Consider the following 14,488-nt stretch of genomic DNA (forward strand, 5'->3'; position numbering starts at 1 on the left):
CTATAAACCAAATGCACTGTCATTCATATTTAATGTTTGAATGGACTATTTTTCTTTTTGTAGTTACATTTTATGAACTCATAAGGTGCTACTGACACTTGAAGTTTGTTGAAGAAGTTTGCTCACTTAATTCTGTTAGTGGTAGGCTGTCAATATTCAAAACGCTCTTCTATAATTCATTTTTCCTTAAAATTCTTTACAGACCTGTTGATGAGCCAGTAGCTGAAGTGTCAGGAGGTGATTCTTTAAATATATTTTTAATACCTATAATTATACACAACCAACCCACATGCCCTCCTCTGACTCCATACGCTAGACTTTGGTTCTTCTCCTTATTTTCAGTTCAAGGAGGAAAATGTAAAATGTCTTGGGGTGGAGATGGCAAGAGGGTTGATCTCCTCTCAGATTTACAGATTTATATAAAATTTAAAGCCAGAGGAAATGTTAAAAATTACCTAGCCTATATCTTTTTTTAAAAAGTGAATGGGGAAATAGAATCAGAGGTCATAAGTGTCCTAAGGTTGCATAGTGAATGAATAGTAATCAGTCCAGAACACGCATTTGCTGATTCCAAGATACGTATTCTTTCTCTTACGTCACACTGGCTACCCTGAAAAATGGTTTTCTGAAACCATATCCAATATGCTTTTGGATCTCTCCAGGCTTCTATTTCCTAGTATGTAAAGTAGGAATAATAAGAGTAGCTGTTTCCTGGATTTGTTGTGAGAATTACATGAATTAACAGATGCAGGCCACGTGTGGTGGCTCACGCTTGTAATCCTAGCACTTTGGGAGGCCAAGGCGGGTGGATCACCTGAGGTCAGGAGTTCGAGACCAGCCTGGCCAACATGGTGAAACCCCATCTCTACTAAAAATACAAAAATTAGCTGGGCATGGTGGTGCATGTCTGTAATTCTAGCTACTTGGGGGACTGAGGGAGAAGAATCACTTGAACCTGGGATGCGGAGGTTGGAGTGAGCCAAGATCTTGCCACTGCACTCCAGGCTGGGCAACAGAGGAAGACTCTGTCTCAAAACAAAAACAAAAAACAACAACCCCCTCCAAAAAAAGAAAAAATAAAATAAACAGATGCAAGATGCTAAGAACAGTACCTAGTCATAGTAAATGCCTGACATAGAGCACTGTTTATTCTTAAGGCCCAGGGTATTACACCCATGATTAGTAAAGGACTTATTTGTTTACCTTACCTTTTATTTAAACTTTTATTTATTTAATCTAACAATTACCAAAGTTACTGTTTTTGTTTGTTTGTTTTTTCCCTTATTCAAAGCATGCTACAAATGTTAAGATAGTCCATGGGCTGTAGAATCTGCCTAGGTGTACGTACTTAGGACCCGTCCTTTTATGTTGTAGGATCTAGCACAATTTTAACTTCTCTGAGCCTCAGTTTCCTCATCTGTAAGATGGGCTTAAATTACACCTACTTTCCTTTAAAGAGTCCTTTAAATGGGAGAACACATGCACAATGCCCAGCCTAGTGTCTGGAGTTCAGTGTTCCTCATTGCCTTGCACAGATGTCTACAAATGTTGAGAGATGTTGCATGGCCAATGTTGAAATGTTACATCACCAAGGTCGGATCTAAAATGTTTATTTAGAACAAAGCACTTCTAGGGTATTGGCCATGGGAAAATGTTTCAAGGTTAAAAGGAGAAATGTGAACCTTGTCTGCTTTACATAGGTGATTCTTTGTTTTTTTTTTTTTTTTTTTTTCTTGAGAACAGTGGTTCTGTCACCAGGCTGGAATGCAGTGGTGAAATCTCGGCTCACTGCAAGCCCCGCCTTCCAGGTTCACGCCATTCTCCTGCCTCAGCTTCTCTAGTAGCTGGGACTACAGGCGCCCGCCACCATGCCCGGCTAATTTTTTGAATTTTTTTAGTAGAGATGGGGTTTCACCGCGTCAGCCAAGATGGTCTCGATCTCCTGACCTCGTGATCCACCTGCCTCGGCCTCCCAGACTGCTGGGATTACAGGCTTGAGCCACCACGTCCGGCCTACATGAGTGATTCTTGGAGTTGATTCCCAAAGGGGATGCTTCGCTTTTTACTTGCTTGTATTGTAGGGCTTCATGACAATTTTTTCCATATCCAGATCAAAGGTATGCTATTATATACTTACATTAAAAAATATATAAGTTGGCTTACTTTTTATTTAAATCTATTTTAGAAGGAAACTTTCTATCACAACTTGTGCTAGTTCTGGTTTTTCTAATACATATAAAACTACACAATTAATAAAATGTTAAAAAATTAACATGTGCACTACCTAAATCTGACAGGCCAACTTTTAATTAAGGTCAGCGACATTAGTGACCAAGCCTGTCAGTGCCTGCCTTAGAAGAGGTAGCACTGCCCACAGTTGTTCAGGGAGTGACTCCTTTAGGCTTGCCCCAGTACACAAATTTATGGATCCACAGTGCCCTTGTGACGTCACATATTTGGCGACTGTCTTCTGTTAAGACCATATGTTTAAGTTCTTTTAGCGGATGATGCCCTCCTATTCCTGAGCAGGGTGTGTATGTGGAGGGGTTGGAGGTGGTTGGCTGTAGAGATCAGAAGTAGCAATGTGGGGCCAGGGAGCAGTGACTCACACCTGTAATCCCAGCACTTTGGGAGGCTGAGGAGGGTGGATCTCCTGAGGTTAGGGGTTTGAGACCAGTCTCGCTAACACAGTGAAACCCCGTCTCTACTAAAAATACAAAAAAAATTAGGCGGGTGTTGTGGCATATGCCTGTAATCACAGCTACTTGGGAGGCTGAGGCAGGAGAATTGTTTGAATCCGGGAGGGGGAGGTTGCAGTGAGCCAAGATCGCACTACCGCACTCCAGCTTGGGTGACAGAGCGGGACTCCGTTTCAAAAAAAATAAAAATAAAAATAAGGCCGGGCGCGGTGGCTCACGCCTGTAATCCCAGCACTTTGGGAGGCCGAGACGGGGTATCACGAGGTCAGGAGATAGAGACCATCCTGGCTAACACGGTGAAACCTCGTCTCTACTAAAAATACAAAAATTAGCCGGGTGCGGTGGCGGGTGCCTGTAGTCCCAGCTACTTGGGAGGCTGAGGCAGGAGAATGGCGTGAACCCGGGAGGCGGAGCTTGCAGTGAGTGGAGATCGCGCCACTGCACTCCAGCCTGGGCGACAGAGTGAGACTCTGTCTCAAAATAAATAAATAAATAAATAAAAATAAAAACAAAAACTATCATTGTGCACACAGATGTCTCAGCTGCAAATTTCTTGGACTTACCTGATATCTTCCCATTATGGATGTCAATCATTCCAATTAATTGCTTTCATCATTCAGTAGATTGTCTAGGAGGATTTAAGGGGTATAGGAATGCTTCATATGTAAAATTAATTCTCAGTGATGCCTAAACTTTACTATGAACTTCCATTTCTTTGTACTAAATATCACTCTCCCCAGAGTTGTATTTGACAGTGCCAGTGGTCATCTACTGACCAATATATTAAGTTATTTGCACATGACAATAAATTTACTGGGACTGCATTTTCCTTCAGGGCAGAAAAAATTTTTGAAAAAAATGGGCAATTGAGGTGAAGGTTCCTTAGACTAACTGCACATTTACCCAGGGTTGGCCTAAAGTCAAACAACCTTCATGGATTTAAATAATTCAGACAAGAAGAAAGTAATTAGAGTAACAGGGCTCATCTGAAGGCAAAGGTTATTTGCTATTCACAGTGGTAAAGCGGTACAGCAGCAAGTATGGCCATGCTCTGAAAACAAGCACAAGGCTCTAGCCACGCCAGGTTGTACAAAGACAGCTAGAACTGGCAGTGGGACCAGGCTCCACAGACACGGTCAGAGTTTTAAGCCGAGAGATTATAAACCTGGCATATGGAGTGAGGGACAAATACTCAAAAAACGGTTGCCTAGCACCAAATAAGCATTATAGAACCCCAAATAAAAAGGTTTAGAGGGAATATCCATGTGTTTATGTGTAACTGACCTTCCTGCCAGGGAAAACCTGATCATGGCACATATCCAGAAGAGATGGAAAGCCCCGTGACATGCATCTCCACTCTGAGTTCCAATCACTATCTGCAGGCCTGGGTTTCTTGTCCATGTTAACTAAGTATACATCTCACCTGCCTCTTCCAGCTTCATTACCTTCCCTCCTCCCACCTTTTAAAAACTCACCCCTTCCCAATCCCATCCATCATCCCCAACTCTCCTCCACTGAGAATTACAAGAACTCGGCAATTTGGTCAGAAGCGGTAAAAAGTGCTTCTCAGTTGTTATTTTTCAAAACCAATGTATCTTAAATCCTTCAGTCTTTTACTAGAAAGGGCCCAGGGACTGTCTTTTGCCCCTACCTTTCTTGTAAGTGTGGAGTGCTGGCTCTCAGAAGCAGGGGCCATCTCTGTAGCATTCCTGGTTCATAGCCTGGGGCTTGATGGCTGCCTCCTGCCCTTGTTCTTTGATTTTGCCCTCCCCTCGTCTCTGTGGGAATCCCAGCCCTGGGGGAAGGGGCAGAAGAGGGGGCAGGGCACCTTCAGCAAACACATGGTGAATATGAGTCACCACCAATCTAATGACCTTTCCATTTGTTATCAGTTTCCATGGCCACAGCTGGTCTCAGGATGGGAAACAGCCCTCCACAGGTCAGAGTTATTACCTCACTCCTTAACAGCCTCTCTAGCCCCCTTGTTGGTTTCAGGATAGGCAAGCAGGATGGGAGGGCAGGATCGGGGGCCATCTGCACACTGGCTTCCAGTCCTCTTTTCTCCTCCTCTCATCTCCTCCCAGGACCTCAATTCCAAGGCATACTGTTCCTCTCTCACTCAGCCCAAACATCACCACCCTTGGAAGCCTTTTCAGAGGGAGGTCTTTGTCAATGTGGAGCTAGTCCCTCTTTCCTCTGGGCTCTCACGGCACTGTGATCACCTGAGTTATGGCACTTGCCACATGATACTATGATTAGTTTACATTATCTGTCATACCCACCCTCCTTGCTCAGACTGTGACCTTCCCATGGGCTGGTGTGTGTCTTATTCATTTGGGTGTCATGGGAGCCTGACTCTCAGCAGCTTGCTCCCAGGAGGTGCTCAGAAAATGTTAACTGAGTGAAGGAAGGGAAAGGGGAAGAGAAATGGTATTTTATTCATGTATTGAGCAAAACACAGGTAGGATGCTACAATGAGGCACTGACGCAGTGAAGAAAGCAATGGTGCTTTTAATGAAACTTCTTTCAAATCTGTGAACATGCTAGCTGTGAAGTAAATCCTTTTATTCTTTCCATAGGACATATTTCCAAACAATGATCACAGTGTTATGGTTAATAAGATGCTGGACAGATGAGTAGCCAAAGAATATTATATAACAACAAAATCTCATCAATGATATATCAAATGCAAATTTACTGAGACATCAAGAGAATATGTGTTTGTCATTACATGGCTAAAAACAAGACACTCTTACAGTAACCAGGTCCATAAAACTAGAAAAAAAGCACTGTATAACAAAAAGGCCTTTTAGAAGCTATTAAATGAACAAACATCATAGATAAACCAATTTTATATCTGAAGCAGCTTATAGCACCAACACGTTGGCAGGACCAGCAGAGGGGTGGGGTCTTTGGACCAAGGCATCTGGGAACTGGAAGGGCTCTCAGCCATCATCTCCTGCAGCCCCTTGTTTTACACATGGAGAAACAGAGGCTCAGAGAGATGAAGCGCCTTGTCCAAGGTCACACAGCACGGGACAGACTGGGAAATGATCCAGGGCTACGATCCAGGCCACTGACTTCAGGTAAGTGCTCTATTTTAACACACAGATACAAGATTCTATTTGATGTGATGTATTTTTTTTCCCCATTAACAGGTCTACCATAAAAGAAAGCAATACAACCCATAATGTCCTCTGGTATTGTATTTATTTCACTGAGAAATGACTGGCATGTACTATAATCATTCTGGGGGCCTGTACAGATCTTACATCAAAATTCAGAGGAATTAGTCCGATAACACTATTTTAGTTATAAACTGGTTAAGAAGGTGGCATCTGAAGAGAGTATTTGGCACATCCTCCACTATGTAAGCTACCCTATGCCTCAAAATTACTCAATCATTGGTATAAAGTTTTGGTTTTTTTCCTGATAGTTTAAAGATTAGTAAAAGTACAAAAACAGTCTACATAGAGAAAAAGCAAATCAGGTCTTTCCTTTAAAAGGTAAGTATGGTACTTTTCATTTTAATAAGGTAAGTGATTTTAAAAACCTGACATTTTTTAGAAGGAAAAAAAAAAACTAGCTATGACCCATCACTTGTGAACCATCTGATATATAAAATATTTCCCTTATTTAAAAAATGTTTCTGTAAAATACTTCAGAGTCATGAAATCTTGCCGAGGTCCGGAGGCCTCAAGTGGACAGATTTATGATGAACTAATGAAGATGCAAGAATGAAAAAAAGAGAGAGATCACTGCTCACAGAAGCAGCATTAAGGACAAAGTATACCGAATATATTGAAATAGCTTCATGGAAATGAAGCCAAGAAGTTGCATGTATATACGTGAGAAAGTATATCATTACAGTGGTAGTTGGAAAAAATAACAAACACTGGGCATTTGTCTATCATTACCATAAGCCAACTGCTGCAGACAGTTAAACTGTGGCTTTGTAAGGAGAATAAAGCCTGATAAATAAAAGTGACTTCTGCATATCATATATACGTATACATATATTTTCTCACACAGACGTCTAGTTATAAGTAAATCAACATTTAGCTACAATTTTTCCCCTCTTGGGTCCAGCATCAAAAGATTTGATATTCATGAACATGCCCTACACCTGGTTAGGAAGTTATATATTTATACTCATAGCCTTTATTGTATCTGACCAGGGCAACTAAAATGAAATCTCCTGGGACCTCAAGTCCATTTCTTACCACTATAAGCATATTAACAGATATATATCAAAACATACTTGTTTACTGTTAGGTAAAAGAGCATGTTTCAGTACTAAATAATAAACTATGCCTGCTACCAATAACGTGCACATAATGGTATAATAAAAGTAATTTTTCATGAAAATATTTTGAAAGAAGCTACATTATAAATATTTAAAGAAACGTTAAAAATCAGAGTGAAAATCAGATTAGTGTTCTGAAACTGAGTAGAAAAATAGACTTATAAAAAAAGAATGTCTCATTAAGTGAAGCATTAAATGTAAAGTTGTCTTTTTAGTGTAAATTTCCAATCTCACCCTCTGAGAGGTAAAATCTTTCTGTCTCCTAAACAGGTACCTATAATTGATTTGGGAACTGGGCATATTGCAGAACGAAAAAGCAGATGACACAAGGCTAAGGGCAGTGCCGTGATTTTCACATGGCCTCATAAAAGTGAGGGCCATTCACAAGGCTGAAGAGATAGCAACTTGGAGAAATACCGAATAAATGTGGGCAGTTTAAAAACAGTAATGCATTTTGTTCACCCTAAATGAGCTAATACTCAAAGCCCAGACATCAGATTTTAAAAGGGGTTTGCTTTCCAGGACAGATTGTACAAAATTTGGGAAAATCATTGTAAATAATTGCTTCTTGGGGTTGATTCCTTTTTGAGAGGAAGTTTTTAACCTTTCCTTAGTAGTTACTTTTAACGAACTAAAGATGAATTAAAATATCAAAGGCCGTGTGTATGATTTGACTGCGAAGTGACCCTCTCTTCTACTCTGATAAAGTCAAGATACCTTATTGGCCATAGGAGATTCCTCCTTTTGGGGCTACCCCCACACCCGGAAATTCCAAGGGTGTGAGGGCTGTATTTGGGCCCAGACGAAAATCAAGGAACTCCATACCCAGTTGCTGAAGCCCTTGGGCCCAAGGAGTGTACCACTGAATCCAAGGCTCTCTTGGGTAGCCTATATGCCTCTCGGATGGTGTGTGAACAAGGTAGGGATAAAACTGCAGATATCTGAAAAGAGCTTAAGCATCCTGACAACTTTGCATTTTTTTTTTTTAAATTTTTTTTTTCCTCACCATGTTCCACACACCTGCGGCTGGGGAAGGTAGTATTACCTCTGCAAACAGATGCTCTGGTAAGATAGGAAAGATACAGGGAAGGCAGAGAGAGCAAGACAGAGGGCTCAATCACAAAGCTGGGACAAGGAGAGCAGCTGGTTTTCACACATTCCTGCTCCTCTCTCAGCTGGGCTCATGTTCACTCCGTTTCATTCCAATCATCAGGGTGGAGATTTCAGAGGTGCCTATCCCTAATCCAGTAGAGAACATGAGCCCTGGGAGCACAGCTGCATGGGGTCCTCCCAAGGATCTCCTCCCCTTTTCAACTCAGCATCACTGAAGCCCAAAAGGGTCCTTGTAAATTAATGTCTCATATTATCGAAGGACTGTCAGTTTAGCTTGGTGCAGTTTATTGTAGCCTAAGAGGTCCAGCAAGATTTCAAGAGAGGAGAGATGACTGCATTACTTGATTACAATGAATACAATCTTTAGGATACTCTTTACTTTTTGTACAATAACGATATGAAAGGAATTTTTTTATTCTACCTATACACAGCTCAAAGTAAAGGTATAACTTCTGGAACTGAGAAACTGATGGTATAGAAAGAGGGATGTTTTCATAAGAAAATAGCTTTGATAAGTGTATACACAAAGGCATATATATACACAAAACATCCCTCTCCCTTATATACTATACAGGCTGGCACACGCCTTATAAAGAATATGATATAAAGGCTTTAGGATTTCAATTAATTTTGGCATTTTAATTTGATAGGTGCTTAGGCAATTTAGGTCCTGACATATCGGAATCCACTGTATTTCTAAAGTATATAATTATGTTTTTAAAAAGGCCCAGATCAACTTTCCTTAAACAGTAACCCAACATAAAGCCATAGTTACCAAGTGGAAAATAAGATTGTTATTCTGTATTAAATCAGTAAAGGGTATTTTAAGAGAAAGGACAACTTGGAAAATAGAGACTTCAGAGTCCGTTATTCCAAGGTGAGAACATTTTAGTTATTAGCAGTGGTTACCAAATAAGCTGAAGGTAAATCTCTTCAAGGAGCTGCTCATAATTTGCTTTGTTGAGAAGAGGCGAGGAGCTGTTTCTCTATTCCACTATAAGATGATGCAAGTTTTTTTATCCTTGAAAGGGTTTTCTGAAGTTGGTATTCCTATCAGCAAAGGGTCACTCCTGGCATGTTCCTCACAGTAGGACATGAGGTCCGCTGATGCCTTCGAAACCTAGCATGGAGATAAATCAAACAAACAAGGAAGAAAATATTTTACGTGCACACTTTCAGAGTGTATTTGAATGCTAGGCTATTGAATGGAAGACTGATTTGAACAAGATCATCAGAGTCTCAAAGCATCACTCTTAGATACTTGTCAGGTAAAAAAAGGAAATGGTGCCTTTAAAATGGTGCAATTTGGCAGGTAAGGTCTTTCTTAACCAGGCAACTTAACAATGATGAGACAAAGTGGCACCATGTATCCCTTCAGGAGAGTGCTGAGGACACACCACCAGCTAATGAGCTAGCATTCCTGTTCAACATTTACCTGGAGTCCAGTCAGCAAACGATCACACCTAAAGTGAGGGTGATTCTGCAAAATAAGTGGCCTGGATTTTTCAAAAATGGACTGTGTGTTAGGTATTCTTATTAGATAATCCTGAACTGCAAATAACTTTCGAGGGTTTAAAGACATTATATATGTTTTGTGTGTATGTGTGTACAGACAGAAGGAGGGAGAGAGAGAGTGCAAGCAAGTACATGTGGTCAAATGTTAACAACTGGTGAATCCTGGTAAAGAGTTTATAAATGTTTGTTGTTACAACTCTTCTGCAGGTTTGAAATGTCTCCAAATAAAAAGTTAGGGGTCAGGTGAGAAAAAGCATATGTGAATCAAGGGAAGGATGTATCTTAATTTCTACCTCCCCCTCAGCAAAAACAAACAAACAAACAAAAAAAAACAAAAAAAAAACCAGATTGGAATGCAGAACAGACTTTAAGAACTGAACGATGGGCTTGGAGCCAAAACTCTGGAGCCAAGTTGTGGAGCTTTAAGATTTACTGTTAGAGATTGGGCTTGCGGAAGTAAAAAGAAAGACGAAACCAGCATGGGCAGAGGCAGTACCTTACTCCGGCGTGAATTAAACACGGAAAATATCATGCCCTGTTTCAGAAGTCTGGGAGGGAGATCCTACAGAACAGGATCTCTTTGCCCTAAACAAAGAGCAATGGGGCAGCTGAGCTCTGTCTAGGACAGCCCAGAGAGCCTCATGCTGGAAAGACAGCTGACTATCTCCAGGCCCAGAAGAATGGATCAGGTGACTGCTTCAGTTTCTTTCTTTTTTTTGAGACAAAGTTTCGTTCTTGTTGCCCAGGCTGGAGTGCAATGGCATGATCTTGGCTCACCACAACCTCTACCTCCCAGATTCAAGCGATTCTCCTGCCTCAGTCTTCTGAGTAGCTGGGATTATAGGCATGCGTGCTCCACCATGCCTGGCTAATTTTGTAGTTTTAGTAGAGACAGGGGTTTCTCCGTGTTGGTCAGGCTGGTCTTGAATTCCCAACCTCAGGTGATCTGCCTACCTCGGCCTCCCAAAGTGTTGGCATTACAGACATGAGCCACCGTGCCCAGCCAACTGCTTCAGTTTCAAGGAAGAACTAGTCATAACATTCCAGGGCACTCACTGCCTAGTTCTTTCCTGGGATTCAGGGGAAAAGACTTCGAAGTCAGGTGATCTAAGAAATGCATTCCAGTTTCTCTATGCGATCTCAACTAAAGCTGGCATTATTACTCTGGGCACAGAAAGTGGTCACTGAGGGCCAAACACATTTAAAAGCTTCATTTCCCTAAAAAGGAAACCCAGACTGTTGACTTGTTATGCGACGCTGCCTCAGCTGCACTGAGGACTCTAGAACACTACAATTCCAGAGGAACGACTAGGGTGTTGATGAGGTCTACTTGGAACCCGTGTCCCACTTTAGAACACAGGGATCAACGGACTTGACCGTGTTCATTCAGGGGAGACAGGTCCTCAGGAAATCCTGTCTCCGAGTTTTACAAACAGAGGCTAACGCAGACACTTCTGAAGTGAGGCTCATGCTAGATAGGAAAATGAAAGTTAAGATTTTGAGACTCTCAGCCTGTTCTGGAAAAATCCTGGAAGCAAGTGAATGAAATGGTATTATCTTCTCTGACAAGTGGTCCAGTCTCTCAGGAGCAGGGCGAACTGAGTAGAAAGCACATGTTACCCAGTCAGGGTTTCTTACCTTTATTCTTTCAATGGAGGCTTCTAATCTTAACTGCTGCACAGTTCTCCTTGCCTGGGCTATATTGTTGGTACTTGCTGTTTTGCTGGACATCTTCAATTATTGTTTTTACCTGAAATCTGAGGAGAATTTTTTTTTAAAGTAACAGGCATCTTTAAGTTATTTAAACATTCATAATAATATGTTCCACTTCAAGGGAAATAGATGGATTTTCCCAGTCATCGCAGCTCCTTGGAGGCAATTACTAAAATGCCCCTTAGAAATTTGAGCGGTGACCTAGGTATCTAAGTTTGTCATCCAGTTGAGCACCTACACAAATCTTTAGTTTGCAGAAACCCGCACTAGCAGTTTAATCGATGCACCCCAACATAGAACATAAAGCTAGACTTTTCTAGGATTTCCTAAGAGGAAACAAATACGCAAACACTTGTAGTAGTTAGGGCACCTGTGGCAAAAGTGAGCATTTGCTATGGGAGGCACATTACACATCAGTTTAATGTTACTGCTACCAACTTTCACAGAAGGTTTGATTTCTTTTTTTTTTGGGCTCTTGCACCCAACTATTAGGCTGATCAAAGTCCTGGCAACAGAAAAGGAGAAGAGAGCTCCTCTAGAGAACTTTGAAAAAAGGGCACTTATTTTTAGGTACTGTCATGATGTGGAATCGTTTTGAAAGTGTTAGGCACATAAGGAAGTCTTTATTCATGAAAAGAGTGAAACCTTTCAGTGGCGACTCTCCGTGATAGATACACAGTAAATGTCAAATGGGATACATGAGTAGCCTACAGTCTGAAATAATTAATGAAACTTTATTATTCCCTCCTTTGACCTCCCCCTGGTCTCATCATGATGGTCTGGGCACTTGCTAATCCTGTTACTCCATCATATGTTCGTGGATTGATTCTCCTCTCTAGCCTGGGTTGTTGGCCTCTAGGTTGCCCTGCTGCCCTCTCTCCTTAGCCACCTGGTATAAAGCAATGGAAACATCCTGGCCCTTGCTTTACAAACTGGTTGTCCAATAGCACATTGCAAGAGGAAGGCAGGCTGGGGAAAAGTGCTGCCTGGTGCCCTGACCTATATGGCTAAGTTCATTCTCATCAGGGTGGCAACTGGAGGAAAATGCAGGGCTGGCAGCAGTGTGGCAGTTTTATGACTCATGGGAGCAGGTGGACAGTAGGTGTGCCTCTCTGGCGCTATGTGAGGGCTCAGCAAAGTCTTAGGGCTCCATGGCGCCAGCAGCAAACTCAGGCTGACTCAACCTTTGGGAAAGGCTGCAGCTGAATAATGTAATTCTGCCATAAAGGCCGAGACCAGACAAAGCTGCAAAAAAACACTAGCAACCCAGACTCCAGGGCATCCATCATGTGGGCACCACGGTGCTCCACACTGAGTTCTACCAGACTTAGAATATTCCCAGAGGCCGAGTTCCAGGACTTGGGTAGGGCTTGTAGCCTCTGTGGTCAGAGGAACTTTTGGGTCAAATGCACAAATAAAATTGCGCTTTTAACTGCATGCAGAATTTTGAATCAGCCTAATAAGCAACCTTCACATTCCAAAGGATTTTTAGGAGGATTCACTTTACCGTTGCACATCAAGTATTTTGCATAGGGCCAAGACATTCCATAAACTGCAGCTGCTAGTATTTTTATCCTTGGGGGTCACATACAGCAGAGTGAATTGCAATTCCCTGTTTACCTGTTTGTTCTGCACCTCCCTAACAACTGGTCAATGAGCCTCAAGGGTTCTGATTGAGTGGGTCTGGGTGGGGCTATGGGCACCAGCCCTTTTTAGAGTCCCTGGGCAATTTGCACCACTAGTGTCAGAGCCGAATGCAAAGACTACTGACAGCCATCACGGGATTTCCCTAGGAATAAGGAAGCTCTAGCAGTACAGAAAACTGGGAGGATGAAGCATGTGGCAGGGCAGGGTGGCCTTGCCTTGTGCTAAGGCTTGGACAAGCTCATTTCAACACACTCCCAGAGTAGCTACCTTTTCCTCAGATTCCTCAGTTATCCCTGCCCCACCCAAAAGAGAGGCCTAGGGTCTCTTAGATTCTGCTCACACCCAGCGGCCTGCCCCAACCCCTTTCTGTGCTCCCAGGCCAGCACTTACTAACAGAGCCTCTGAAATGCAACTGAGGAAGTGGGCAACCTCACCTGCACAGTGTGCAGTGCTCTGATTCACAGCAAGTTGGACATATATATATATTTTGTTCCCTGCAGCAAGTTAAACTGGGCTCTCCTTCCAGCTGGCGCTGGTTCTGAGGCCCCCAGACTCCAGAATGCGAACATGACACCCTTTCTCAGTGACCTGTGGTTTCCATGTTGCACCCTAAGGACTTTCTAAATGTTCACTTTGCATAAGGATAAGGTCAAACATTCTCTTCTTCCCAATCTCCAGGGCATGAAGTTTCCAAGGCCTGAGCAAGTTTTCCGGTAACTGCAGAACAGTTCACACATATCAGGACTGGACCAGTAATTGCTCTCACCCGGCATGGCCATTGGCAAGCAGTCCACAGTCAGACTCTATTAATATTTATAAAATGCTCGGGTAGGTCCCTCTAAAGTTGGCGAGACACTCAGCATTTAGTACATGAAGGTCTTTCTTACTTCCTGACTATATTATAGTCAAGATTAAAAACAGCCAGCAATTCATGATTCACGCTTGCCAGCTCAGGCTTCTTGCAGCTTTCCCGCATTCTGATATCTGTGTTGAGACCTGCTTCTTCAGAGGGCTTTCTCCAACCTTGTCACTCAGAGGCTCCCTGCTCCCTTCCAATGGGGTATTCCTGCTGGTCCCAGGCAAGTCCATACAACACATTTTTAATTGAGTGCTACTGCTACTAGGTACAGTATATTGAGAATAAATGGCTAGGACAGGCACAGAGCTCCTGCCCTCACAGAGGCAACATTAAACAAGCCATCAGAGACCTCCTTCTGCTTCAGGCATAGTAGCCCCTCCTCCTGCTTTGCTACCCCTCTCAGGCTCCTAACTCGAATACAGTTTCTCTTCTGAAAGTCCCTTCCCATCTGCTGGTACAAACATGGATAGCCTCACCCATAATACAAATTAAAGTTTAGGAGACAGGTAATTTTTACACCTTCATAGATTTATGAAACACAAACAACTTTCTATGAATATCGTACAGCAATTGTTTTGGGAAGTCGATTAAATGGGGGTAACTGTGATTGTAGGGGAATGAAAAATGACTTCCCTC

The 14,488-nt window shown here is 42.3% G+C and overlaps 1 protein-coding gene across 3 annotated transcripts in view; it reads right to left on the minus strand.

The window, feature by feature from the left end:
- Positions 1-5,129: 5,129 nt before the first annotated feature.
- GNG12 (guanine nucleotide binding protein (G protein), gamma 12) overlaps positions 5,130-14,488 on the minus strand; it is a 132,309-nt gene continuing 122,950 nt past the window's right edge. For 2 of the 3 annotated variants that reach the window (XM_011936882.1, XM_011936883.1), the window contains exons 3-4: positions 11,272-11,390; positions 5,130-9,238 (exon numbers count right to left, since the gene is read on the minus strand). In XM_011936882.1, the coding sequence (XP_011792272.1) occupies positions 9,113-9,238; positions 11,272-11,364 (219 nt within the window). In that variant the 5' untranslated portion in view covers positions 11,365-11,390 and the 3' untranslated portion in view covers positions 5,130-9,112. Of the gene's footprint in view, positions 9,239-11,271; positions 11,391-12,345; positions 12,660-14,488 lie in introns of those variants that run through there. The other variant, XM_011936884.1, reaches the window with a different exon arrangement.

Source organism: Colobus angolensis, unplaced genomic scaffold, assembly GCF_000951035.1.
Source record: "Colobus angolensis palliatus isolate OR3802 unplaced genomic scaffold, Cang.pa_1.0 Scaffold158, whole genome shotgun sequence".
Lineage (NCBI taxonomy): Eukaryota > Metazoa > Chordata > Mammalia > Primates > Cercopithecidae > Colobus > Colobus angolensis.